A 26,758-nucleotide genomic window follows, 5' to 3' on the forward strand; every position below is an offset into this window, starting at 1 on the left:
GCATATAAACTTGCAACTAAATCAAATGATTGATGAACACATCCAAAGTACATGATATTTTGGAATTGATACTGAATCAGAAGTTAGCTAAACAGTTAGAATGTAGTTAGTTTTTGACCCACTCTCAATCCTAAATACAATGCAATTCGGATATGCATGTGCTCAAAGAAACTTTGGAATCACTGTGAGGAAAGGAAACAATATTCACAAAGAGCTCCAGCAAGCCAGAATGCGATGCCTTGTATGATAAGCATAACCAATGACAATGCTCACACATTTTTAAAAATCAGCAAATTCAGGAGCACTTTGACTTAATCTGTTAAAGGAAAGAATGCTGTTGATAATTGGAAGAAGAAGGATTGTGGGATTTTTGTGTGCACATTCATGTATGCATGGCTATATCTGAAATAAATGCAGGTTTGTATTTTATTATTGACGTGAAGTAGGTACTGCCATGCATGCTTTTAAAGTGAACGTATATTCTTATATGTGAAAGTTCACGCTTGAAAATGAATTCTGTGTGTCTGGAAATGGCATCTATAAGAATACCTCCTTTATCAATAGTACAATAAGTGTAAATATACATATGCTTTTCTAGGGAAAAATGATAGGGACACTATTACCCTTAGACGACAGCAGAGCTATTTGACGGAAAAGTATATCGGATTGAGTGATAGAATTAGCGGCGGTGAATTGTAAAAATAAAAGTCATTCGTTTAAAAAAAACACGTTTCGACCCTTGAACATTTATTCCTCACTTTGTCTCGAATCCATTTTTTGTTTTGCTTGGTTAATCCTCTGGGAGGCTGTTTAAGGCGTTTCCCTAAAACAAATGGACTATATAAACGTAGTTGCTCTTCGCCTATTTTAATAACGGCGTCAAAGACGCAGCTTAGAGCAGTACATCCCGTCCCGCATGAACCTGAACACACAAGTGCTAATTGATCAACCTGGCTACCCAATCAATGCGGCAGCAATCTGGGCACGTGGGATCTTCTCTGCCTTGCGGTGAGTTTGCGGAGTGTTTGCGCAATGCTCCTTGGGAAATGAAGTACTGTTGTATCAGGTGCGGAGGAAGGTGGCAGTTGGGAAATTACATTGCGTTGAACGGTGGTGGTGGGACTGAGGACTACATTACCCAGAATGCTCGACGGCAGAGAAGACAACGACATCATCCAGTCTGCTGGTTGGCAAAATGCGTATGCGCTTCTGTGTAGTGCCGCCAGCTAGGTTAAAACACTGATTTTCAAATGGTCCCTAGGGCCAGTTAACAAGTGCAAGTCCTTTATTTGTTTATGTCCTTCCCCTTATTGTCAAAAACGAAAAGATAATTCTGGTTGTAGGGGTACAGTTGCTGATTTATTTATTTTAGTCGTTCCTTTGGAAACGGCGCCTGAGCAACCACCCTTGATGCCGCTAGGACCCCTTGGATCTGTCAGCGCAGGCCCTGAGGTGTCTGCGAGAAATTCAAAGCAGAAGAGCAAGTCAGTGTGTGTAGCCACTCACCACCTCTCCGAGCAATCGCCATTGTTATCGTCCACGTTGTGATTCATTCAGGGCGGACGATGCAGCGCTCCCAGTTAATTTAAAGAGAGCTGGCCAAGGAGGGAAAGGGCGCACAAAGAAGGAGGTCTGCTTAGGCTATCATTCTGAGGTGGAGGGAAGCGAAAACTGGTACAGGGTCATCCTGACTGTCATCAACCCCTCCCCTTTTCCCCCCAACCCCCCCCTTCCACCTCCATCACGATAGGGCTGCTGGTAAACTGAAAGGGAAAAGCAACAATAGGCTGTAATATTCTTCCCTCCCAGCACTAAAAATGGATCGCGAAAGAGGAGAGAGCGAAGATAATTTAGATTACTCAGTAGCAAACGTCGAAAAGGTAAGACTATATATCAGTTTCGTTTATTTGTAACACGTTACCTTTCATCATCCTAATTGTGTTCTGTGAACTCGTAGCTTGTAGGTACTTCAAAATCATTACCAGGCATGTGTATACCTAGTTCCATTAATACTGAGCCGTAAATGTAACAATATTAGAAAATTGTCTTTTTGTCTAGTTAGTAATAAAGAAAGTGTACCCGTTGTAGCCAGATTGTAAATTTTTTTAAAAAATTATTAAATGGCACCATCAACTACAGTTACCTTTGACACAATTATTGGAGCTAAACTTCTGATGTATGAATGGGGTTAACATGTTAACTTTGAATCGCTTGTTATATTTTGTTTCACAAATCTGTTTGTTTGTAAATATCTAAGGCTGATATTGTTTGATTTCAGAATGGAGCAAGAAACACTTAGCTTGCTTTATTTAGCCTGAGGGGGAATGCATTTTTTTAAGTGACATCATACATGAAGTCTGCATGGATGTTTAATGTTTTGAACATAGAGCTACTTGTTGACATATCAAGGTCCTTTTATGAAAGTGATCTTTTATAATGCATGCCTATGTTATTTTATTGTATGGGATTATTTATGACTTCAGTAACAAGTGCTATGTAAATCAATCCTTTTCAACTATTTTGTATTATGCTCATGAGTTATTGAGTTGAAGCTGACTTGTCAATAACAGTGCTTGGGAAACAGAATCTTGGCTGTGGGAGGTTTAACCAATGTGAGAATGAGGTCAGGGCAGTCTGATTTAGAACAGGCAAAGTGTAATTAGGTCAGAACAGAGTTTTTGGTCTCTTCTTTGCACTTAAATTCCATTCTTAAAATGTATAGACCTCCTGAAAGATGATCTTCCCTTAGCATGATTCTTCTTCACCTTCTTTGAACTTCTTCTCTGATCCATAAGCTCAGCTCAGAACTGTGTTTGACCTATGAACCGAGTTTAAGTGATGACCAAAAGAACTGCAGATGCTGTGAATCAGGAACAAAAACAAAGTTGCTGGAAAAGCTCTGCAGGTCTGGCAGCATCTGTGAAGGAACAATCAGAGTTAATGTTTCAGGTCCAGTTCTGAGAAAGGGTCACTGGACCTGAAATGTTAACTCTGTTTTTTCCTTTACAGATGCTGCCAGACCTGCAGAGCTTTTCCGGCAGCTTTGCTTTTGTTGTTTGTAGTTTTAAGTCACCTTTGCTTTCTCCCTGAGCCAATAAAGTTTTACTAGAAGGAATATCCGGAAGCTGCATTGCTGAAATTGTTTTTAGAAATCCAAGTTTTTTTTAAAATAGTAATCCCTTCAAAGTTACCTCTTTTGAAATACATCTGCAGCTTTTCATGTCTGTTTAACTAGACAATTTAGAAAAAAATACACATTGTATTTATGACTTTACAGAAATTATTCCTATGCTATTGGAGTAACAGAAAACTATGGTAAGTCAGTGGTTGGTGAGTTAAATTTTTCGGACGTTGATTTTTAAGACATTTTTCCAGAAGATGAGAGAAGCAGTGAGGTGAACCTGATGATCTGGGTGCTGAAGGCATGCAGGAGTTGATGCTATACCTGAAGCCAATGTCATAGCAGCAACAAGTTTTGGTGCGTAGGTCTGCCGGTCACTGAGGGAATACAAAAATATCTAATTTTAGATGAGTTAAAATTTCCTCTGGTTTGACATTAGGAAGTCTGAAGCTTTATCTTTATCATGCTAGAAGTGCCACACTCTTGGCATGTATTCTGTTGCTTCCCCATCAACTGTCTCGGGCTGAATTCCACTATTTGCAATTGCCTTATCATTCAACCTCAAACCAATCAGCTTCCCTTGCTGGTATAATGCAAAGAGACACTATACATGCTTCCCTCTTTTTAAAATGTTTATCATCTGCTCGGTCCTTAAAAGGCCACTTCACCCTGTCCCTCCACCCTCACCATCGTACCCCCATCTATGCCTCCTTTTCCAAATCATTTACCTGCAGTCTTCCTCTGAGGTCCTAGATCATGCTGTTTCCCAAATCTCTGTTCTTCTTTCTTGCAGTACATGCTTGAATCTGTATTCTGTCTTTACTGCAGCACTGGGACAGCTTTTTACAAATTAGCTAATTACATCCACAAACTGTGATGCATTTTCCTTCCTTGACCTCTGTATAATTGTTGAAATGACCATCCACACCTTTGTCCTTCAATGCCTTTTCTCTGGTGTGCACGTTGGTGGGTTTACACTGGGTTAATTCCAGTCTTGGCTGTCTTGATCGTAGGAGAACAGCTCGGTGATCTCTTTCTCCAGTCCCTGTTCTCTTGCATTTAGTCCCCTTTGACTCATCATCCTCACATGCTGCCCCTTGGTGACACTCTAGCACTAAACACCTGAGAATAGGTGACAGAGTTTGGAGAGCTGACCCACAGACCAATCAAGCCACAACCTGATGATGTAGTCATACTGATAAATGTACACTTTTCAGCAATGCCCCATACTCCTCCATTATCACCCAAATATATTCTGTCCCAGTGGCACTAACACGATAGGTTGGGACTCCGCACAGTGGTACCCTGTGGAGTCAAATAAGACTGATGCTGAGAGCTCTCAATATAGACTCCAGCCCCCATGAAATCTCATGGATCAGTGTCCATCCACCAAGGGAAATTGGTGCTGACGTTGCTGAGCTGATCAGTTCCTGTCATACCTGATCAGGTTAGGTTAACAGTAGTTGATGAGATAACCAACTTGGGAATAAAGTACTTGATATCGCCCTTGCTAATCTATCTGCAGATAACTCTGGGAATGTAACCACCACTGTTTCTGTGAAGATCAAGTTTCAACTTCATACTGAGACATAAGACATGTAAAATGACATTGCATTCCACTGATCAATGAGGCATTAACAACTGATCCAGCAGGTCAAAAGTTGGTGTCTATGAGCTACTGAGAACCAATAACAATAGCAGAACTTTATTCCTGATGCCTGTTGGAAATCCTGCTTCTCCATGTCCTCACATTTCCATTACTACCAACCAAGTCTGTGCAATGAAAAGAGAGTTCTGGGAGCAGCAGTAGGTATATTTGAAGGTAAGGCACTAATCTGGTGAAGTGAGCTCGCAGGTTTGCATACGTGCTAAACAGCAGAAGCAGCATATTACAAACCAGAGCTATGCTATCAGATAAAAAATCGATCAGGTCATCACTCTACAATTTTGTTATCTTATTGTTGGTAGTGAGCAATTAAAGCCTTTCCCTCCTGTCAGTTGTTATGAATATCCCTTCCTCATTGCTAGAATTGAAGCATTTGCAATCACCTGTAACATGATTCTTCTCAGCCTGCAGAGAAGTTCCCCACTACCATAGCTGTCAAACTTCAGCTCATTTAATTTACTCCATATGATGAGTGTTGAGTCTACTAGATAAAGCAAAGACTGTATCCCAACAGCATCTTGGTTGAAGGCCTAAGCTCCTTTATCTAATCCTACCTCCTTCTAATTCCCCGGTTATCTGTTTACATACAACACTGACCTTTGTCTAACCTAGTGAAGAACTGACCTTTTAAAGTTAGTGGTTTGAGTTGTTTAGATAGGTAGGAGAAAGTCATTAATGGAAGGACTGAGAATCAGAGGACCCTATCGAAGTTGGCCAAAGAAGCAATGGCACAATGAAGATGACATCTACGTTGCATATGCTTAGGATCTAGAATGCACTACCTGAGGGTGTAGTGGAGGGATAGACAAATTGTCTAAAAACAGACAAAGGAATTATGTTAATAAGTGAGATGGGTAGTGGATGCCCTCGCTATGAAGGAAGATTTCGTCTTCTGTGGAACCAAGAACCTAGTGAAACTGAAGTCCATAGAATAATGGGGAAGACTTTCCAGTGGCTGAACTCTTCTCTAGTACAAAAGATGAAGGCTGTGCATGTTGAAACAATTTATCCCTGGCCAGGTCATGGGGGCAAGTGACCGTCTTCAGCTGCTTCCATCATTGGACTTCATTTCAACATTAGCAGTGTAGCTGAATATTGACTCAGCCTAGCTGATGGATAAGGAAGCAGTCCACATGTATATATCAGTGCAAACCTGGATGGTATTACTATAAATGGCAAGAACATTTGGCCATACAATAGCCAAGCAGTGATCATCGCTAATCAAGGAGAGCCTAACCATTTCCCTTGGATATTTAAATGGTATGCCATCCCTGATCCCTTGACGAAGAATATACTGCAGGGAGAGATATTTCATTGGCCAGAATCTCAGTTGTGCCTATCTTGTAAATTCTATAGCTGTGAAAATTCACAATGCTGGGTATTGTGTGGAGTGACTTGTCTCTTGACTACCTCCAAAGTGCAAGTCAGAAGTTTGGAATACTGTCTACATTTCCCTGTCTGCTCAAGCAGCTGTCAAAGCTTGACACTATTTAAAACAAGGCAATCCACTTAATTAGCATTTCACCTGTTAGCTCACTAATGTGCTGCAACTTTTTAAAAAGCGACCATTTAACGTAGCAATGCTCAATGTCACATTAAAACATAATCAAGTAACCAGTCCATGTATGCAAAACTTCATCTATTTTATTGCAGTACATTAATGAGCGTCTGCCACCAAGAGACAACAGTTATTTAAGAAATTCTTGGATTGTGGTCTTCATTTGCAATATTTCCAGAAATTCTAGATGTTCCATTTGTCAGAGAACTTTGACCGAAATGACATCTCAGTGATAGTACACTCCCTTCTGAGTCGGAGGGTTTAAAAACAAATCATTTGTGGAGTGAGGGCATCGCTGGCTGGCCAGCATTTATTGCCAGTCCCTGGTTGCCCTTGAGAAGGTGGTGATGAGCTGCCTTCTTGAAGCGTTGCAGTCCACCTGTTGTGGGTTAACCCATAATGCCATTAGGGAAGTAATTCCAGGATTTTGACCTAACGACAGTTTCATGTAGTATATTAGAGACTTGTTTATGTGATCTGAGCTGACACGTCAATGCAGTGGTGAGAGAGAAGAATGCTCTTTTAGGTGAGATACTGAATTGAGTCCCCTCATCTCTGCGTGTGAAAGGTCCCACAGTACAAATCAAAGAAGAGCAGAGGTATTTTCCTGGTGCCAATGTTTTTAACTCACAACCAGCATCCAAAACAGATCTGATCAAGCTGTTTATAGGAACATTCCGCATGACTTTGTTCTCCTGTTATGCTACACCTGTTGTTATACATTTAAAAATAGTTTATTGATTTGAAAAGCACTTGGGACTGTCTTAAGGTTGTGAAAGACACTATAAGTGTCTCTTCCTTTTTTGTGTTACATGCTTTTTAAGATTTCGATTTTATTATTGTCACTTATCTAGGTACAGTGAAAGGTTTTGCGTGGAGGACAGGGAGACCATGCCATACAAAGTGCATTAGGGCAGTAGAGCAGAGCAAAGAATATAATGTTACAACTGCAGAGAAGGTGCCCCAAAGGGTGAGATCAACATTAAAGTTAAAATTTGAGATGTCCATTCAGAAGTCTAATAACAGTGGGGAAGAAGCTGTTCTTGAATCTATTGGTGTGTGTGTTTTAAGCTTTAGTATGTTGTGCCAGACTGGAGAAGCTGAGATTATAACAGGGTTGGCAGGCTCTTCATGCAATAATTTCTACAGTTTAACAAGTTCTTTTGGGCTTTAAAGCAATCCAGGATGTAATGCAGTTATGAAATGTGCTCAGTTTAGCTCTAACTCAAAAGCGTGTACTTCTCCCTCACAGCTGTATTGACCACAAGTTGTCTTGTCTCTCTCTTCCTCTGCACCACAGAAGCTCCCAATGGTTTCTTAGCCTTTACTGTGCTGCTTCTGCATTATTTCTGGTTTGCATCCCTTCGGTACCGACATGAAAATCTTGAGACTTCATCTAAAGAGGTGACTAAAGGCTGGTGTGGGGTCAATTAAGAAAATTGGGGACAAGCAATTACTGTAATTTCATTTTTGGTGTGATTAACAGTATACTGAATTAGTCTTTATGAATCTGGTGTCTTGGAAATGTTTGCAACTTCTTACAATAACCCAGTTGCCTAAAATATTTACTTGTGACTTTCGTAACTTAAAATGTTTCTAGTTTATGGCAGCATAAACATTTTAAAAAAAATTTCTTAAGCAACGTTGACAACTTTAATCCAAGTTACAATTTATTCCCTGCTGTTGTTTGTATTTTTAACTTAATTTGATAAGGGTGGCTTCTATATTTTTAAAAAAAATTTAGGATTTGATGAATTAAACAGCATCAACTAATTTGTGCAAATTGCATTCGTTTGTACTAAAGATTCATTTTTTAAAAAAAAGCTTATTGGTGAGTTCTTGCTGAACTCGTCAGATGTTGTAAGCTGTTTCAAAATCGTAAGTTATTTCCCCGTCAAGTGCCTTTTCTTGTGGCAGAATTAGTAAATTTTTTTTAAAAGATCATTGATTGAAACCGAGCTTTGTTTTGGAAAGCTGTGCCTACCTGTGTACACCACAGAAAGCAGTGCAAATCTGTGTCTTACACATTTGTGATTGTAAGATGTTGACACTGTAATTAACACTTCAGCCATTTTAGATAATTCCTATTTTTTTGCTTTGAATGTATTTGCAGTTGTTCATCTCTCAACAATCTGGTACATTGATTTGACAACTGCAATTTATTGCAATAGTGGGAAGTAGGCAGTTGCGTCAGTGTATAAATAGTACTGTACCCAATGATTTTATGAAATTGACACTTGCACAAGAGAAGTTACAACTTCAAGAACTTCTGTCATAATGTATTATTGATTTTTGAGATTGTAGTGAAGACTGATTTATCAACTAATTGGAGAGATGTGATCAGTCAGCGTTTATGGCCTTCCAGCATGGCTCAGATTTGACTGTGTTTTAGCTGATCATTGTATTAACATCTGTAAGATAGCTGACTGTTACTTAACCTAATGGCAAAAGAATTAACTTGTACAGTTGCTTTAGTTTGAATAACAATTGCAGGTTATAATTCATTTTTTTAGATTGGGGGTATAAAAACTTGGTTCACCAATTTCAGTTTTTTAATCTTCAAAAATGGCACACAAAATGTTCTGTGAAGTGAACAATTATACCAATGAGCAGGAGCAAATTCGTTGGTTGTCATTGTCTAGGATTTTGTTAACTCTCATTTATTATGGTGTCAGCTGAACAGTGGAATAAGAATACATGCAACTGGAAACCATAACCAATATTCATTTTGTAAAAAAAAAACCAATGAAATGTGGATGGTTTTAGCTGTTTTAGCTAGACCAGCATTTATTGTCAATCTGCATTTGCCCTTGAGAACCACCACCTGGAACAACTGCTATCTATATGTGGTGGGTACCTTAGCAGTGCTATTGGGAGACACCTTTTTTTGCCTGCTGATGTTCTAATTTACCACCATTATTTCACTGCTTAGATTATTATCCAAAATGGATGAAGGTGCATGGTTGCAAGGAGAAGGTGTCGGAGTGATATTAAGTGAATTGCTCTTTAGGTGATCCAATATTGGCATTATGAGCTGAATGGTTTCCTTCAACACTGTAATTCAGTAATGCATGCTATCATAAGATATAATGTATGTTTCCTGCTCTCTTGACTAATTCTTCACGGGTGAGGATCTGTAGGCATTTGACTTCTGGAACTACCCCATCATTGATGGTCGGATGTTTTTGGCAGATTGTAAATTTTGCCATTGATTACTCAGTACATGTTGGAATTTTGGGTGGTTCTCTCACACTAAATCTGAAGATTTCAGGTGACTGTGCTGCTGCCTCAGTCTCAGCTAAAATGAACTAAATTTTAAAATACGAGGGATCTGATTTGGAACCTTTCTGGTTTCTGACAAAACTATCTGGGGATGCACAAGAAATCACAAACTTTGTTTGTGGGAAAAGTTGTTTTGTTTTTTCTGTATTTTAAAAAAAAGTCAATTTAGCATTGAAGGGGAATATTTTATAGCAAGGTACTTGTTAGCAGTTAGATAAAATTGCACTAAACTTACTCCTTTTGTTTTACTTCTGTTAAATGGAGAACATGGAGAATGTTGAATTGAGCAGATAAAAAACAAGCACTTCAGCAGAAAACTAATCGTAACACTTCTTTTAAAACCACATCTTAGAATTTATGCCTGGGGAAAAGTGCTGTCCCAGTTTGCTAACTACTCACCACTCTGATCAGCCAAAGAAACTCATTGACAGGCGATTCACTTCTTTCTGATGTTGCTGCTGAAACTGATTCACTGCTAGTTTAATATAGACCAGCATTTTTCCAGCAGCCATGACTGGATAGTGCCTAGTAGCGGGGACTTGTTTTATTTCAGTCTCATGAAGGCTGCTGATGATTCCACCTCACTGTTGCTCTGGTAATTTTTTCATAATTATTCAACTATTAGATGCGGGCATCTATGCTCTGGGCCAGGGTTTTTTGCCCATCCCTAAGAACCAACCATATTGTTGTAGGTTTGAAGTCACATGTACACCTGACCAGGTAAGGATGACAAATTTCCTTCCCTAAAGATTATTAGTGAACCAGGTTTTATTTTCCAGCAGTTGACATGGTTGTCATTAGACTTGCAATTCCAGAGTCTTTATTGACTTAAAATTCAACCTGAGTTCCGAGAACATTAGAGATAACATGGTGTGAAGCTGGATGAACTCCAGCAGGCCAAGCAGCATCAGAGGAGCAGGAAAGTTTGACGTTTTGGGTCGAGACCCTTCTTCATTTTTTTGAAGAAGGGTCTTGATCCGAAACGTCAAACTTTTTTGCTCCTCTGATGCTGCTTAGCCTGCTGAGTTCGTTCAGCTCCACACAGTGTCAGATTCTCCAGTATCGGCACTTCCTACTATCTCTCTCCGGAACGTTAGCTGAGTTTCTGGATTAATAGCCCAGGTCCTATGCATTTGATTTGGCTGCATTGACTTTTTTTTTTGAGCCTCGTTGGTTTTGTCCAGTCTGGGAGATAATCTAGTACTCAAACCCCTGGTTATTCATGCCAAAGCTCACCAAAGATTCAAATAGCTCCACTATGATGTGCTTGGTCATAGAATTTTAGTATCTAGTTATTACATTTGGCTATCTGATACTTGAGTACTCTGAATAACTAACCTCTTTCACGAATGGAATGCAGATGGTTGAAGCTGTTTCTCAGACTGGCATTCTTCATGTCTACTCTGGATACCCCTTCAAGCTGATTCCCTGATGTGCAATCTGATCATCCCAATTCAAGTAGCATAAATTTGCATGCTGTTGTTAAGCTGTAGAATCTAACAGTGGCACGATGACTCAGTGGTTAGCATTGCTGCCTCATAATGCTAGGGACCTGGGTTCGATTCCACCTTCGGGCGACTGTCTTGTCTGGGTGGAGTTTGCAGGTTAGGTGGATTGGTCATGCTAAATTGCCTGTAGTGTTCAGGGATGTGTAGCTTAGGTAGATTATAAGAAGGTGGGTCTGGGTGGGATGCTCCAAGGGTTGGTGTGGACTTGTTGGGCTAAAGGGCCTGGTTCCACAGGGATTCTGTGGAAGTAAGTTTTTTGAAATTGGAGTGGCGCTAATCCAGACAAGTGGGGAGTGTTCCATTGTACTTGTTAATTGTTTTCTGTAGATGGTTAACAGACTTTGTGAAGTCAGGAGGATAATTACTTGCAGTCTAATTCTTAGCCTTTGAGCTGCCATTGTAACCACTGTGTTTATATAGTTAACGCAGTTCAGTTCCTGGTTAATGGAATCCACCAGGAAATTGATATTAGATGATTCGATGACAGTAGCATCATTGAATGTTAAGGGATGATGTTTAGATATCTCTTGCTGGACATGGCCATTGCTTGCCATTTGTGTGGTGTGAATGTTAATTATCAAATTTCAGCCCAAGCCTGAAAATTGTCCAGGACTTGCTGCCTTTGGACAGGAGCCACTTTATTGTCTGAGGAGTCGCAAATGGTGCTGAACAGCAAGCAATAATTGGCAAACTTCTTCACTTGTGGCAATTTTTTATTTGTAAATTGCAAGTTGTTGGTGAAATGGTGGAAGATGGGCCTCGGACACTACCCTGGGGGACTTGTGTGTACAGATGCTTCGGAGCTGAGATTACTGACCCTCTCTAACCACAACTGTCTTCCTTTCAGTCAGGTATGATCAAATCAGTGCAGAGTTTTCCCACTGATTTGCAGTGAGTTTTGCTCGGGCTCCTTGATGCCACTGTCGGCAATGCGGCCTTGATTTCAAGGGCAGTGATTGCTCCTTCATCTCTGGAATTTATCCCTCTTATCCATGTTTCGAAACATATTTGTAGTGAGCTCAGGGGCTGAGTGATCCTTGTGAAACCCAAACTTGGTGTCACTGTGTAGGTGTTGCTTAGTAGCAGTGTTGATGATACCTTCCATTAGTTCTACTGAAGATTGAGACTAGACTGATTTGGTATTAATTGATCGGTTTCGTTTTGTCATGCTTTTTGGGTGCAGGATGTAACAATGTGGAATATTGCCCAGTTTGGTAGATACCAATATTATAGCTGTGCTGGAACAGCTTGACAAGAGGTGCAACATGTTCCGGAGGTCAGGTCTTTGATATTATTGTTAGAATGTTATTGTGGCCTGTAACCTTGGCGGTATTCAGTGCTTCCAGCTGTTTCTTAATGTTACGTGGAGTGATTGGAAATGTTGAAGACTTTGTATCTGTGATGCAGGAGACCTCTGGAGAAGGCTGAAATGGGTCATCAACTTGGCACTTCTAGCTGAAGACTGTTTGAATGCTTTAGCCTAACTTTTTGTACTGATGTGCTGCCTCCCCCATTATGGAGGATGAGGATATTTGTAGACTCTCATTCTCCAGTGAATTGTTTAATTTTCCATCATAATTTTCAACTGTTGCAAGATTGCAGAGCTTAGACAGTATCATGGTAAGGGTGGAGTGAAAGAACTCTGCCATGAAATTGCAGATTGTGATGGAGTATAATTCTGAAACTGCTGATGAACCTCAGCGCCATCTGATCGGTTTGTTGTGAATTGCCTACCTCTGTCTATAACTTGTTGCTTGTGCTGTTTGACGTATAAGTAGACAACAAAATGTGAGGCTGGATGAACACAGCAGGCCAAGCAGCATCTCAGGAGCACAAAAGCTGACGTTTCGGGCCTAGACCCTTCATCAGAGGGGGTCTAGGCCCGAAACGTCAGCTTTTGTGCTCCTGAGATGCTGCTTGGCCTGCTGTGTTCATCCAGCCTCACATTTTGTTGTCTTGGATTCTCCAGCATCTGCAGTTCCCATTATCTCTGACGTATAAGTAGTCCTGTTTTGATAGCCCCAGGTTGATATCTCAATTTTAGGTATAAAACGGTGTGAAATGGGGGAGGGGAAGGGCATTCTGAAATAAGTAGGGAGGGGGAGAGGTAGATAGAAGATGGATACAGGAGAAGATAGTTGGAGAGGAGACAGACAAGTCAAAGAGGTGGGAATGCAGCCAGCAAAGGTGAGTGCATGCTAAGCAGCATCAGAGGAGCAGGAAAGCTGATGTTTCGGGTCAAAACCCTTCTTCAGAAAATGAGGAATAGGAGGGGGAGTTGAAATGGTTTGTGACTGGGAGGTGCAGTTGTTTAGTGCAAACCGAGCGTGGGTGTTCTGTAAAGTGGTCCCCAAGTCTCTGCTTTGTTTCCTTGATGTAGAGGAGGCCGCAACAGGAACAATGGATACAGTGTACCACATTAGCAGATGGGTGCTGGTGAACGTTTACTTGATGTGTAAAGTCTTCATGGGGCCTGGGATGGGTCTGAGGAATGGGAGGGGGAGTTGTTTAATGTGAACCGAGCATAGGTGTTCTGCAAAGTGGCCCCCGATCCTCGGTTTGGTTTCCCCAATGCAGAGGCCACAACGGAAATGGCGATTACAGTATACCACATTAGCAGACGTGCAGCTGAACATGTCCATCAGAGCTCCTGCAGTGCCACAACGATGCCGCCTGTAGGTTGCAGGAACAGCATCTCATATTCCACTTGGGAGCCCTGCAGCCCAATGGTATCAATGTGGACTTCATCAGCTTCAAAATCTCGGCTCCCCTTCCCGCATCCCAAAACCAGCACAGCTTATCCCTGCGTCTCTAACCTGTCCTCCCCTCCCCTCCCCTCCCCTCCCCTCCCCTCCCCTCCCCTCCCCTCCCCTCCCCTCCCCTCCCCTCCCCTCCCCTCCCCTCCCCTCCCCTCCCCTCCCCTCCCCTCCCCTCCCCTCCCCTCCCCTCCCCTCCCCTCCCCTCCTCGCCCCCCTGCCCCCCGCCTCACCTCAAGCTCCACCCCCATCTCCTACCTACTGGCCTTATCCCGCCCCCTTGACCTGCCCATCCTCCCTGGACTGACCTATCTCCTCCCTAACTCCCCACCTGCGCTCACCTTCGCTGGCTGCATCCCCGCCTCTTTGACCTGTCTGTTTCCTCTCCACCTATCTTCTCCTCTATCCATTTTCTATCTGCCTCCCCTCCTCCCCCGACACTTATTTCAGAACGCCCTTCCCCTCCCCCATTTTCTAAAGAAAGGTCTAGGCCCGAAACGTCACCCTTCCTGCTCCTGAGATGCTGCTTGGCCTGCTGTGTTCATCCAGATCTACACCTAGTTATCTCAGATTCTCTAGCATCTGCAGTTCCTACCATCAGCTGGTTTTGAACCTGCACTGCTGGCATCACTCTGCAAGCCAGCCGTCCACCAACTGAACTAACCAACCCAATAAAAATAATTTGCTGAACCTTTTATAAAGCTATGATTAGGTCACTAGGCTATTGTGTCCATTTGTACTATTTGTCTCAGTTTAGGAAAGATTGGAAAACCCTTGATTGAGTGCAGAGTTTATTTACCAGAATAGTTCGCGTGAGGATGCCAACTGGAGGTTTAGGTTATAGAAACTGTGGTTCTTCTGAGTGAAGAAGACTTGAGGTGATATTTCAAACATTTACAAGATTATGACAGGATTGGAAAAGGTAGATAGTGAAACTCTTTCCATTAGCTGATAAAACAAGGATTAGGAGCATCAAATTAAGGTTTTGGGCAAGAAATCCAGAGAGAATGTGAGAAAATCTTTGACACAGCGAGTGGTAATGACTGGATATTTGTCTGCATAAGTTGTGGAAGTGTTATAATCAGTGACTTTAAAAAATAATTGCAATGGCCCGTGAGGGAAATTAAACCTTGCAGGGCTAGTGTGACAGAGGAGGGAATAGGACTCCTGAATTTCTCCTCCGAATTGGTGTAGACCTGATTCATCAAATATCCTGGACACACTCTTCGTGGCTTTTTCACTCCATGACTTGATGTACTTGTACGGAATTTTATTTTAAATTTACACAGCCTCATACCATAAATAAAAACATTCATTTTTGAACTTCATGTTTGTGAATTGTCATTGAACTTTTTCTGAGGTGGGACACCAAAATTTGAGGTCAGCTCTACACTGTGTTTCTTTCATTGCTCAGTTCACTTGATGGTTGGTTTGCAGCGCAGAGTGATGCCACCAGCATGGGTTCAGATCTAGTACCGCTGAGGTTACAACGAAGAACTGGTCTTCTCAGTCTCTTATCTTGCCTGAGGTTTGGTGAGCCTCAGATTAAACCACCACCATCGCCTGTAATGTGAGATTGGCCATCTGGTCTGGTATGACAATGTTGACTTTACATTAAGGAAGATGGTAAAGGTATATTCTAAATCTCTTGGGATGAGTAGTTCCCCTTGCCTTCCTTTATCTACTGCTGAAATTTTCATCTATACTTTACTATTGTTCCTTCCAAATTTGAAAATTTCACTGATTCCTTGACACCTTTATCAGAGGATATGGCAGTACGGTTGGTTCTTGGAATCCTTTGATTTGGGAACAGAGAGAATCAGCAATGGTATCTGACAGCTAATCGGTATATTAGAAGCTAATTGCTGAATGACAAAATAATTGTGCTCTGATGCTCTCGTTAACTTGTCTGCCAGAGAGCACTTGAAAGGATCACTGATTTAATGGTTACTTCAAGAAAGTACTGGAATATTTCAAGTCCCCTTGCAGTCAGAAACCCACAGAAGATTATTTTGAACCTATTGCATGAAAAAAAATCAATTTTTAGTTGGTCTCCACAGACTGACTTGATTGAGATATTTCAACATTATGGTGTCTACTGTTGGTATGTTACTGAAACTCAGATTCGGAAGGTTGCATGTTCAGTATCTGGTCTGAACTTAATCAACCAAACACAAAAGTGGCATTGCTGAGGATATGGTATCCCCTGGAAAGAAAATGACTATGTTCAGAGGATCTAGAATCTACCTGTGATTTACTTAAGCTGTCTGTGTCATGTCTGCTCTCGCTCCCGCTCTGTCTGTGTCGGTCTCATGCTTGCAGTCTACCTGTCTTGCATGCATGCACACACAACGTTCTCAGGCTTCCTCCCCATACTCCTTCAAAAATGCAGAACTGTGCACGGTCTCGCTCTTGCCATTACATGATGTTGCTATCTCTCAACAATTCTGAAGCCTGTTTTACTACAGCAAAATGTTTCAAGGTCTGTTTAAAATATACCATATTCCACCAATCCAAAAACGAGGCTGTTCAATCTCATTCATGATTATCGTGTACCATTGTAGTTGGTTTGCTAAGCTGACTGGTTTTTGTGCAAACGTTTCATCTCCCTTTATAGGGGACATCTTCAGTGCTGCCCAGCCTCTGTTGAAGGGCAGTTGTTCTGTCTTGCTCTGAATTTATATGCTCTGGTCTGGTCTGTCATGGTGGTTAGTTCTGTACTGTAGTGGTATGTAGATTGGGTCTATTTCCACATATTTGTTTATCACACCGGTGGTCGAAAACCAGGCCTCCAGGAACTCTTGTGCTTGTCTTTGTTTCACGTGTCCTCGTAATGTTACTTTGTCCCAGTTAAACCAATCTCCTCCTATGCTGGAGTGTATTGAAATGAGAGGATTGGTTGTGCCATTTTGCTGCAAGTTGGTGTTTGTGTATCCTGGAGATGGCTTTCCTGCCCGTCTGTCCTATGATGTGTTTCTCGCAGTTCTTGCATTGCATTTTGTGTATGACATTGATCCTGCTCATTGTGGGTATGGGGTCTTTTGTCCTTGAGAGTAACTGGCAAAGTGTGGCAGTTGGTTTGTGTGTTGTCCTTGTTCCAAGAAGTTGCAGGAATCTTTTAGTCAGTTCTAATGTGGAATAACATGAAAGGACATAGTGGGTGACATTAGCAGCCAGCAAAGTTAGAGTGAGAGAGACGTGCTTTTGCATGTAAATAGTGCTGTTGGGATCAATCATTATTGGTGTATATGTTGCATCAAATGTCAAATATATTTGTTCCTTATTGTTGGTCATTTTAATGTTGGAAAGATGAGCTCACACAATTCTCTATCAGTGCTTCTTTGATTGCCTTGTAAATCTCATTATCGTGTGCAATTTGGATTGTGTCAATTTTTGTTTTTGCAAAGAATGCCTGCAGTTATTTAACCATCTGGAAATTCTCTATATATGTGCACCCCATAAATTTATCAAAACATGTGGGCCTCAAAAACTTGGAGGTAATAAGCAGGCGTGATGACCTGGTATTCAACTTCCTTTTAAGTTTACTGATTCAAGGCGACGTATCAACTGATCTATGGGCATAGTTGAAGTAACAACAAGGTGGAAAGATATTAAAATTAATGAAATATATACTAATGAATGTAATTCAAGTTATTTGGGATGTCTTATTTTTCCTTTAAACTCCTTATGAAACCTTTAAGTAATGGAGTCATTTCGGAGCTATAAGCTTAATGAGTCACTTTGTTTAAGATCTTAAATCGTAATGGAAATAATAATGCACTTGGAAGCACAAATTGGTAAAATGTAGTCTCAATTTAGACATGGTGCAGTAACAAAAGAGGAAATATTTACCTAGAAGTAAGGAAGAACGTTCACACATTCTCCATTGTCTATGAAAAGTATTTGGTTACGTTTCTCGCTGATAGTCAATAGATGTGTTGATAATGTTGACAGCAAAGATGAGAGGTTTATCCAGACCCTAGATTGAGATTATTCTTCTAACTTGATGCTCATTATTCAATCAGTTGCTTCAAGTGGAGATGGACGGGACATCTGTGTACTGTCGCTACAGAGCATGCAGAGCAAACGTTGAGAATTAGATTTTCCTTCCATAAGTTTAAAAACTGGAGCCTGGAATATAAACTTGCAGTTCATCATGCTTCATCGCAATCTGTAACCTCATGGCCCGGCATATCCCCCACTCAATCATTACCGTCCAGCCAGGGATCGGCCCTGGTTTAATGGACAGTGCAGGAGGGCATGCCAGGAGCAGCACCAGGCATACCTGAAGATGAGCTAACAGCCTGGTGAAGTCACCAGACAGGATGACTTGCGTGCGAAACAGCAAAAGCAGCAAGTGATAGACAGAGCTAAGTAATCCCGCAACCAACAGGTCAGGTCTAAGTTCTGCAATCCGCCCACATCCAGTCATGAATGGTGATTGGACAATTAAACAACTCACTGGAGGATCCATCTCCCCATCCTCAAAGATGGAAGAGCCCAGCACATCAGAGCAAAAGATAAGGCTGAAGCATTCACAGGAACCTTCAGCCAGAAGTACCAAGTGGATGATCCATCTCAGCCTCCTTTTGGTATCTGTAATGCTGGGGACCAGTCTTCAGCCAATTTGATTCATTCCACGTGATATCAGGAAATAGTTGGAGACATTGGATACTGCAAAAGGCTACAGGCCCTGACAACATTCTGGCAATAGCACTGAAGACTAGTGCTCCAGAACTTGCAGCTCCCCTAGTCAAGCTGTTCCAGTACAGTTCCAACACTGGTATCTGCCAGGCAATGCGGAAAATTGCCCAAGCAAGTCCTGTACACAAAGCAGGACAAATCGAATCCAGCCAATTACTGCACCATCAGTCTACTCTCAATCGTCAGTAAATTATTGGAAGGGGTCATCAACAGTGCTATCAAGCAGTACCTGCTCAGTGATGCCCAGTTTGGGTTCCACCAGGGCTAGTCAGCTCCTGATCTCAGTACAGCCTTGGTTCAAACATGGACAAAAGAGCTAAATTCCAGAGGTGAGGTGAGAGTGACAGCCCTTTTATGTCAAAGCTGCATTTGACTGAGTCTGGCATCACGGAGCCCTAGCATAACTAGAATCATTGGGTATCGGGGCAAACTCTCCAGTCATTAGAGACACACCTGACATGTAGGAACATGTCTTTGTTGTTGGAGGTCAGTCATCTCAGCTCCAGGACATGTCTGCAGGACTTCCTCAGGTAGAGTCCTTGGTCCCACCCATTTTTTTTCTGCTTCATCAGTGACCGTCCCTCCATCATAAGGTTAGAAGTGAGGATGTTTGCCAATGATTGTGCAATGTTCAGCACTATTTGTGTCTCCTGAGATATTGAAGCAGTCCATGTTCAAATACATGAAGATCTGGACAATATCCAGGTTTGGACTGGCAAATGACATTGCCCCACAAATGCCAAGCTACGATCATCACCAATAAGAGACAATCTTAACAGGCACCCCTTCACATTCAATGGTGTTATCATCACTGAGTTCCCCCACTATCAACATCCTCTGTGTTAACATCGACCATAAACTCAACTGGACTCACCATATTAACACAGTGGCTACAAGAGCAGGCCAGAAGCTAGGAATACTGCAGCAAGTAACTCACGTCCTGACTCCTCAAAGCCTGTACATCATCTACAAGTTACAAATCAGGAGTACAAAGGAATACTCCCCACTTGCCTGGATGAGTGTGGCCTCAACAACACTCAAGAATCTTGACACTATACAGGACAAAGCAGCCTGCTTGATTAGCAGTACATCCACAGACATTCACTCCCTCCTCCATTTGATGTTCAGTAGCAGCAGTGTGTACTGTCCACAAGATGCACTGCGGAAGTTCACCAAAGATCCTCTGGCAGCACCTTCCAAACCGACGACCACGTCCGTCTAGAAGGACAGGGGCAGCAGATATATATGGGAGCACCACCTTCAAGTTCCCCTCCAAGCTACTGACCATTCTGACTTGGAAATATATCGCCGTTCCTTCACTGTTGCTCGGTCAAAATCCTGGAATTCCCTCCCTAATGGCATTGTGGGTCAACCTACAGTAGGTGGACTGCAGTGGTTCAAGAACGCAGCGCACCACCACCTTCTCAAGGGCAGCTAGGGATGAATTTTTCTGATGAAGGGTCTTGGCCCGAAACGTCAGCTTTTGTGTTCCTAAGATACAGCCTGGCCTGCTGTGTTCATCCAGCTCTAAACCTTGTTACCTCAGATTCTCTATCATCTGCAGTTCCTATTATCTCTTTGTAGAAAATAGTATGCAAGTATTTCAGTCATTTGATCAGAAGTGAAAAATGAGATCTCTTGTGGAGGGAAAAGTAGAGGACATTAGAAACACCAACAATGTCTTCAAACAATTCTAACTGAAATATTCAACATAAATTTCCAATCCCTTCCACTTTTTCAGTTCTAAAGACTATTCTGATTTGCCTGATTAACACACACTACTTCAGGTGTTTAATGGTATCATGAATAACTTTGTCCATGACAGATGGTGCTGTTCAATGGTGTGTAATTTCAAGGACTCTTGCTGTTTTCTTTAGGTGGTAATGTTACTTTCTGTTTTCCCCTGATAGAAGCCCTGGTTTCAATAATTTGTTCAAGTTTTTCACCAGAATATGATACATTTTGTTGCAAATTTTTGTAACTTTATCTGTATGTCATTTGGGGTCTTCTCTCTTTTGGTACGTTTGATGCCTCAGTTGCTACCATACCAATAATTACTGCTTGTCCTTAATTGCTCAAATCCTACACAATAAACCCTAATTTCTGGCAACAATTTGAGGACTTCCATGAATACTGTTCCAAAGAAGTTGTTTAATACCTCTAATTTACTGGTTGCCTGCAGCTGCTTTTTTGTTTGTTTTTAATTTCCCTTTTTCTATCTCTGAGGCCCTGTTACTATTTTGATATTCTAGATGTGTTTCTAATAACGCCATCTTTTCAGTATTTACTTCTTCAACCCTAATCTTATGGTTCAGAAAAGTTTTAAAAAATTAACCCTTTAATCCAGTATTGTCTATTATTCATGTTCATCCTCCACCAGGCCCAAAGATCTGTAAATTGAGGATTACTTTTTATCCTTATTTGTTGTGTTAGTCCTTTTGTTCCCCAAGTCATTTATTTTTATTTGTGTATAGCGGTGTATTTTTTTAGTTATGTATTTAAATGCACCAATTCTCATTCAAACTTTATTCGCCTGACAACCTATTCTACTTTAACTACCTTATTGTTTATTCCCAAAGTCAATTCTGTTAAAATGGAATCTTTGCATTTTCTTCCTTTTTGTGGCAAGTCTAAAACCAAATTCTTGTGTATTGCCCACTTTGTTTGTTATTAGGATGAAAATTTTACATCATTTCCTAAATGTTTCTTTTGAAACATGGTCCAATATTACTATAAAATAGAGTTTGTGGACTTTTGGAATCCTATTCCTTTCTCATTGAGTTTAATGAGTAGATTTTAAAAAGAAACTGAAAGAAACAGATGTGAATTTAGTACAGTATTTGATTTTACTTAGATTTGCAATGATATATAATCCAAGTTGATTTTATTTGGGAATCTATTCAGTACTGTAGCTTCTCCAGGGCTGTGTCAAGAGTTGGAAAAGGAAATTAGTTCAGTCATATCTTTGATGTTGATATGATGGGCTGAATGCCTCCTGTGCTGTAGCCTAAGTTTACTAATGAATTGTAGATGCATTAAGCACAGAATTTTTCACTTCCATTCCTTGTTTCTTTCTCTTTGTGCCCTGCCTAATAGGTAAAATGTTATTTTTCATATTTTCTTCTTTTTGTATCTTTGCAGGCATTACATCAGTTGTACTATGATCCAAATATTGACAACAAGAACCTAGCACAGAAATGGCTGATGCAGGCACAAGTCTCTCCCCAAGCTTGGCAATTTAGTTGGGCATTGCTCAGCCCTAATAAAGTGCCTGAGATCCAGTATTTTGGAGCCAGTGCCCTTCACATCAAAATCTCCCGCTACTGGACCGATATCCCGTCAGATCAGTATGAGACTTTGAAATCCCAGCTTTTCAATCAGATTGCGTGTTTTTCCTCTGGTTCCAAGATAGTGCTCACCAGACTTTGCGTGGCGTTAGCATCACTAGCTCTCAATATGATGCCAGACAGATGGCCGAATGCAGTAGGTGACATGGTGAAGATGTTTCAGACTGAAAGTTCAGATGTAGATGGCAAAGCTAGATGTATGGCTTTACTGGAACTACTAACTGTCCTCCCGGAAGAGTTTCAAACAAGTCGTCTGCCTCAGTATCGGAAAGGTGAGGTGCGAAATGCCTTGGCACAAGAATCTAGTGTGGTGTTTCCTCTTCTACAGCAACTGCTGCAGACAGATTCTCCAGTATTCATCAGCCAGAAGGCACTCAAGTGTTTCTCAAGTTGGGTACAGCTAGATGTGCCATTGTTGGATTGTGAGTGTTTGATGCAAGCCTCCTTTACATCTCTACACAATGCTGAGCTCTTTGACACAGCTGTTGAAGCCCTTGTCAATGCCATCTCCCAGCCAGATGCCCAAAGGTAAGCAAGTCATGACTTCAAGTCACATTAACATTTATTGTAGATTTGTTTCCACCTGTGGACTGAACAAATACTTTTAATATTTCAGTTGCAGTGCTTTATCGGAACTCTGAATGATCTCACCTAATGTGTTAATTTGTTTTATTCACTGATGCTGACTCTTCATGTTGTTAAATGCTTTTCACAATTTTTTTCCCTTTTTTTTAAATCGACGTCCTGTTTTTGGTCTAGAAACAAGAAATTTCCAAGGCTGTTTGTGTGTATGATATGTGGCTGCTGGAATTTTGTTGACCTAAATTGCCTAAATTTAGGCACCGTTTGAAATAAAACAGAAAATACTGGGAAGATTCAGCAGATCTGGCAGCATGTATGAGGACAGATACCAAATTGATATTGAGTCCAATATAACTTTTTTTTTCTTCAAAATCTGTATTGAAGACTAGTCGTATCGAATCACTAGGTGGGTTTCTCTCCCCTACAGATGCTGTCAGACTTCCTGAGTTTCTACAGCAATTTTTTCTTCTAATTCATATTTCCAGCATTATTATTTTACTTTTAATTCCATGTGGTGTTTTTCTGTTCTAGTAATCTGGGATTTATTCATTCATGAGCCTTTTTATGCAGCAACTCAAATTGTGGCCCTGTGGCTCCTTGAGGCAGGTGATTTGTTGGATGGTCTGTCACACAATTATTGATGACTTAATTATAACAAAGCATTCATGCTAAAATTTGCCACTCTGTAGTACATTGTTGATTGGAAAGGTGTGTGTGCGTGCAATATGTAGTACTTCATAATGATTGTGATATGGGTAGCATTTAGAAAAGTTGTTACATAGATTACAATTCTAAAGTGCCCATAAATCAACTTTACTATGAAAGTTATAATTAAGTAATTGGTCAACCCACTAAAATGTTAGCCTTTCCCTTGAAATTGTGCTGGTTTGGACTCTTGAGGGAATGGACAAAAACAGATATTGTTGGAAACACCCAGCAGGTCAGGCAGCATCTATGGAGGGAAAGCAGAGTTAATGTTTCGGGTCCATTGATTCTTCAGATGGAAGAATCTGAATAGGCTCTGATGGAGAGTCCTTGGACCCAAAATGTAAACTCTGCTTTTTCTCCACAAATGCTTCCAGACCTGCTGAATTCTACAGAAATTTCTATTTTTAAATATCCAGCTTCGTCAGTTCTTTTATTTTGGAGGAAAATGGGGATTAGGCTGGAAAGTGGATTTGAGAGTAAGGATCAGCCATGCATGATCTTATTAAACAGTGGAGTAGATTAGAGAGGAATGGTGTATTGGCTACTCTTATTTCTTCTTTCGATACCTTGGGGGAAAATGGGAAAACATTTTTCACTAATTTTGAAATAAATTAGAGGGAAATAAGAAATTGAGTCCATGGGTTGACTGAATTGCTTTTTTGAACAGTAATGTCAAAACTGGGGTGTGGCCAGGACAGCTGGATGGCTGCAAATCTTAGATCTTACATTCTTCTTTTGTGATATTTTTAAAACATAAATTTAAGCAAAATGTGCGTGAATTTGGTCATTCACATGCATTTACAATGAAATGGAATTTGTGTGCTAAGTGCATTCATTCAAGGTGTCAACTTTGGAACACTTGAATATTGTCTTTAACTGCATTTTCAAAGAGGAAATAATGCCTGGTGATTTGATTGAGATGTCAGCTTTCTGAATGATGTAAAAATGCATAATTGGTTCAAGAATAGATGATACAATATCTATTTGAAAGAGCAGTGCTTTCCAGATTGCCAGCAGTTTAACTATAATTCTCAGAGATGGAAGAATGGAATGCCTGGTGTAAAAGCTAACTCTAGTCAAAAGTGTATCAGAGATAATGGGAACTGCAGATGCTGGAGAATTCCAAGATAATAAAATGTGAGGCTGGATGAACACAGCAGGCCAAGCAGCATCTCAGGAGCACAAAAGCTGACGTTTCGGGCCTAGACCCATCTAGTCAAAAGTGTTTTGGTAACCAAATAAGTGTAAGTAATACATAACTGAGCAAAGTAAATAATGCAACAAAATCTTTTCAGTCATTTGTATAAGGACTGGTTAACTCAAACTCCTTCAAAATGGAAAGGATACTGTGGCAATCTTCTTGGTAGTTAAGAATAAATATGTTTTTATTTTGTATTTGAGTACTAGATGAAAAGTGTTTGCTTGTCGACTGAAATATGAGAGAACCAACTTTTAGAAAGGAAGTAACAGTTTATGTGGCATGAGAAGAAGGTGCTGGCTCATTGGTATGGAGATGCAGCAGAAACTATTAACTGTCTTCTAGTCAGCCTGTTAGGACTTGTTACATGCCCTGGAGTCGATGGGTCTTGAATCTGTGCCTTCTGCTGCAGAGATAGGGACGCTACACTGTGCCACAAGGGCTCCCTAGCAACTGAAAACACAAATTACTGGAGATCACGGTGGGTCAGGCAGCGTCCACGATGAGAAAGCAAGCTAATGTATGTCTTAGTTAACATTTCATATTCAAACTAACCATGTTAAGTTTGCTTGGACAGGGCTTTTTTACAGGTATGGAGCATGGATTAGTTGTGTCCATAGAACTTTACTTATTGTATATTTTTCAATGTGTAGACATATTTAAGTTCTCTTATGTAGTAGTTTTATATAAAACTTTTGTGTTTTTGGTTACCTGTAATTTAAAGTGAAGATGAACAACTTTAATTGTCTCCAAGTGATTATCAATGTTTTAGGTAACTTTCATAGACCTGTGAGCCATTGGCATTGGAATCTTGTGGAAGTCTGGTCATATTGGCTTTGCTGATGTTGTGGAGAGATTTTGAGTAAGAAAATACATGTGTACAAGAGACAAGTTGGGCTAAAGGAAACAGAAGAGGCCTTGAATATAAAGGGATAACAATTGACTAACTTAATCTGATGAAGAGAAATCAGCTAATAGCATACGATATTTTATATTTCATATTTCTTTTCACATTGTCCTCCTCAGTATCAATTTTGCAACTATTGTGTAGCTGCTTTGATATCCATCTGTGCTCTTTTGACCTATAGCGCACACTGGGAATTGGAGTCTGAATGTAGGCGTATTTTAAAGACTGCAAACTTGGTTGCATTATCCTCCACTTTGCAACTAGTCACGTTAGGGTTAACGGAGGGTACTGAGAATTTAATACTTCAAACTATTTTAAAAGCATACACCTTTAGTCGTGTCTATTCCACTATTTTTGTGATCAGTTATGCTGAAAGAAAGCAGAAACATCCTAATATTCTATTACAGAACTGATTTTGTGTTTTTTTTTGATGTGAAAATACACCTTTGTTATAATATTAATCGTACAGGGCTGGCGGGGTTTTCGTAATTAGCAGTTAGTTCAGTTAGCTTCCTGAAATTTACTGTGCACTGGAACTCACATCTGAAAGAATTCAAAAATACATGGAAAATGTCATTTCTAAAAACAGAAGTCCTGGGAATTAATTGTTCTTATTTGGCTTTTTAATTTTAGCAGCTAGACTGCTTAGATTAATGTGCTACAACGGAAGAAAATGTATTTTCACAAATTTGTGCAAATAGCTAAATTTGAAATCGTATTTAGTTTAGTTTGAATTGTACAGTTGCTATACAGGCTTAGGAGAAAATTACGACTTGAATTTAAATACAGTGCTTTCAATCAATGTTTCAGAAACGACTTCAGTTTTCTTACAATTCATTGGGATGGCATCAACCATTCAGTTAAATCATCAGTGTGCTGTCAAACCAAAGTGAGCAATGAGAAATATTATAGATTGCTGTAAAATGAAAATATTAATAGAAGGTTACCATCAAAGTTTTACACAATTTAAACATATGAAACTGAGAGGTTCCATTTAATGAGAGCTGGGGAAGCCTAATACAATGTTGAATGAGACAGTAAGAGCTGCCGATGCTGGACGAACACGGCAGGCCAGGCAGCATCAGAGGAACAAGAAAGCTGACTTTTTGGGTTCGAATCCCTAAAACTTCCTGAAGAAGGGTCCCAACCCAAAACGCCATCTTTTCTGCTCCTCTGATGGTGCCTGGCCTGCTGTGTTCCTCCAGCTCCACACTTTGTAATAACAATGTTGAATATTGCTTTGTGGCATTTCAACAAATTGGGAAAGAAAATCTGTGTGAGAATTGACTGGAGTGAATCTTTTTATAGTGATGGGTATATTGCACAGTTTAAAATTAGGCTGAAATTGTGTCAGTTCTTATATCTGCTGATACTTTTAATATGGTTATTTTAAATTTGCTGTGATTTATTCCATGAAGTCC

At 40.5% G+C, this 26,758-nt stretch overlaps 1 protein-coding gene across 5 annotated transcripts in view; it reads left to right on the top strand.

Annotated features, from left to right (window-relative positions):
• The first annotated feature begins 1,157 nt into the window (after nucleotides 1-1,157).
• Nucleotides 1,158-26,758, top strand: part of ipo13b (importin 13b) — a 180,111-nt gene continuing 154,510 nt past the window's right edge. For all 5 annotated transcript variants that reach the window (XR_007248427.2, XM_048539244.1, XM_048539246.1 and 2 more), the window contains exons 1-2: nucleotides 1,158-1,880; nucleotides 21,737-22,470. Coding sequence is in view for 4 of the 5 variants with exons in the window: in XM_048539244.1 (XP_048395201.1) it covers nucleotides 1,818-1,880; nucleotides 21,737-22,470 (797 nt within the window). In the remaining variant the exon portion in view is untranslated. The remainder of the gene's footprint in view (nucleotides 1,881-21,736; nucleotides 22,471-26,758) is intronic.

Source organism: Stegostoma tigrinum, chromosome 8 (genome assembly GCF_030684315.1).
Source record: "Stegostoma tigrinum isolate sSteTig4 chromosome 8, sSteTig4.hap1, whole genome shotgun sequence".
NCBI classification, from domain to species: domain Eukaryota; kingdom Metazoa; phylum Chordata; class Chondrichthyes; order Orectolobiformes; family Stegostomatidae; genus Stegostoma; species Stegostoma tigrinum.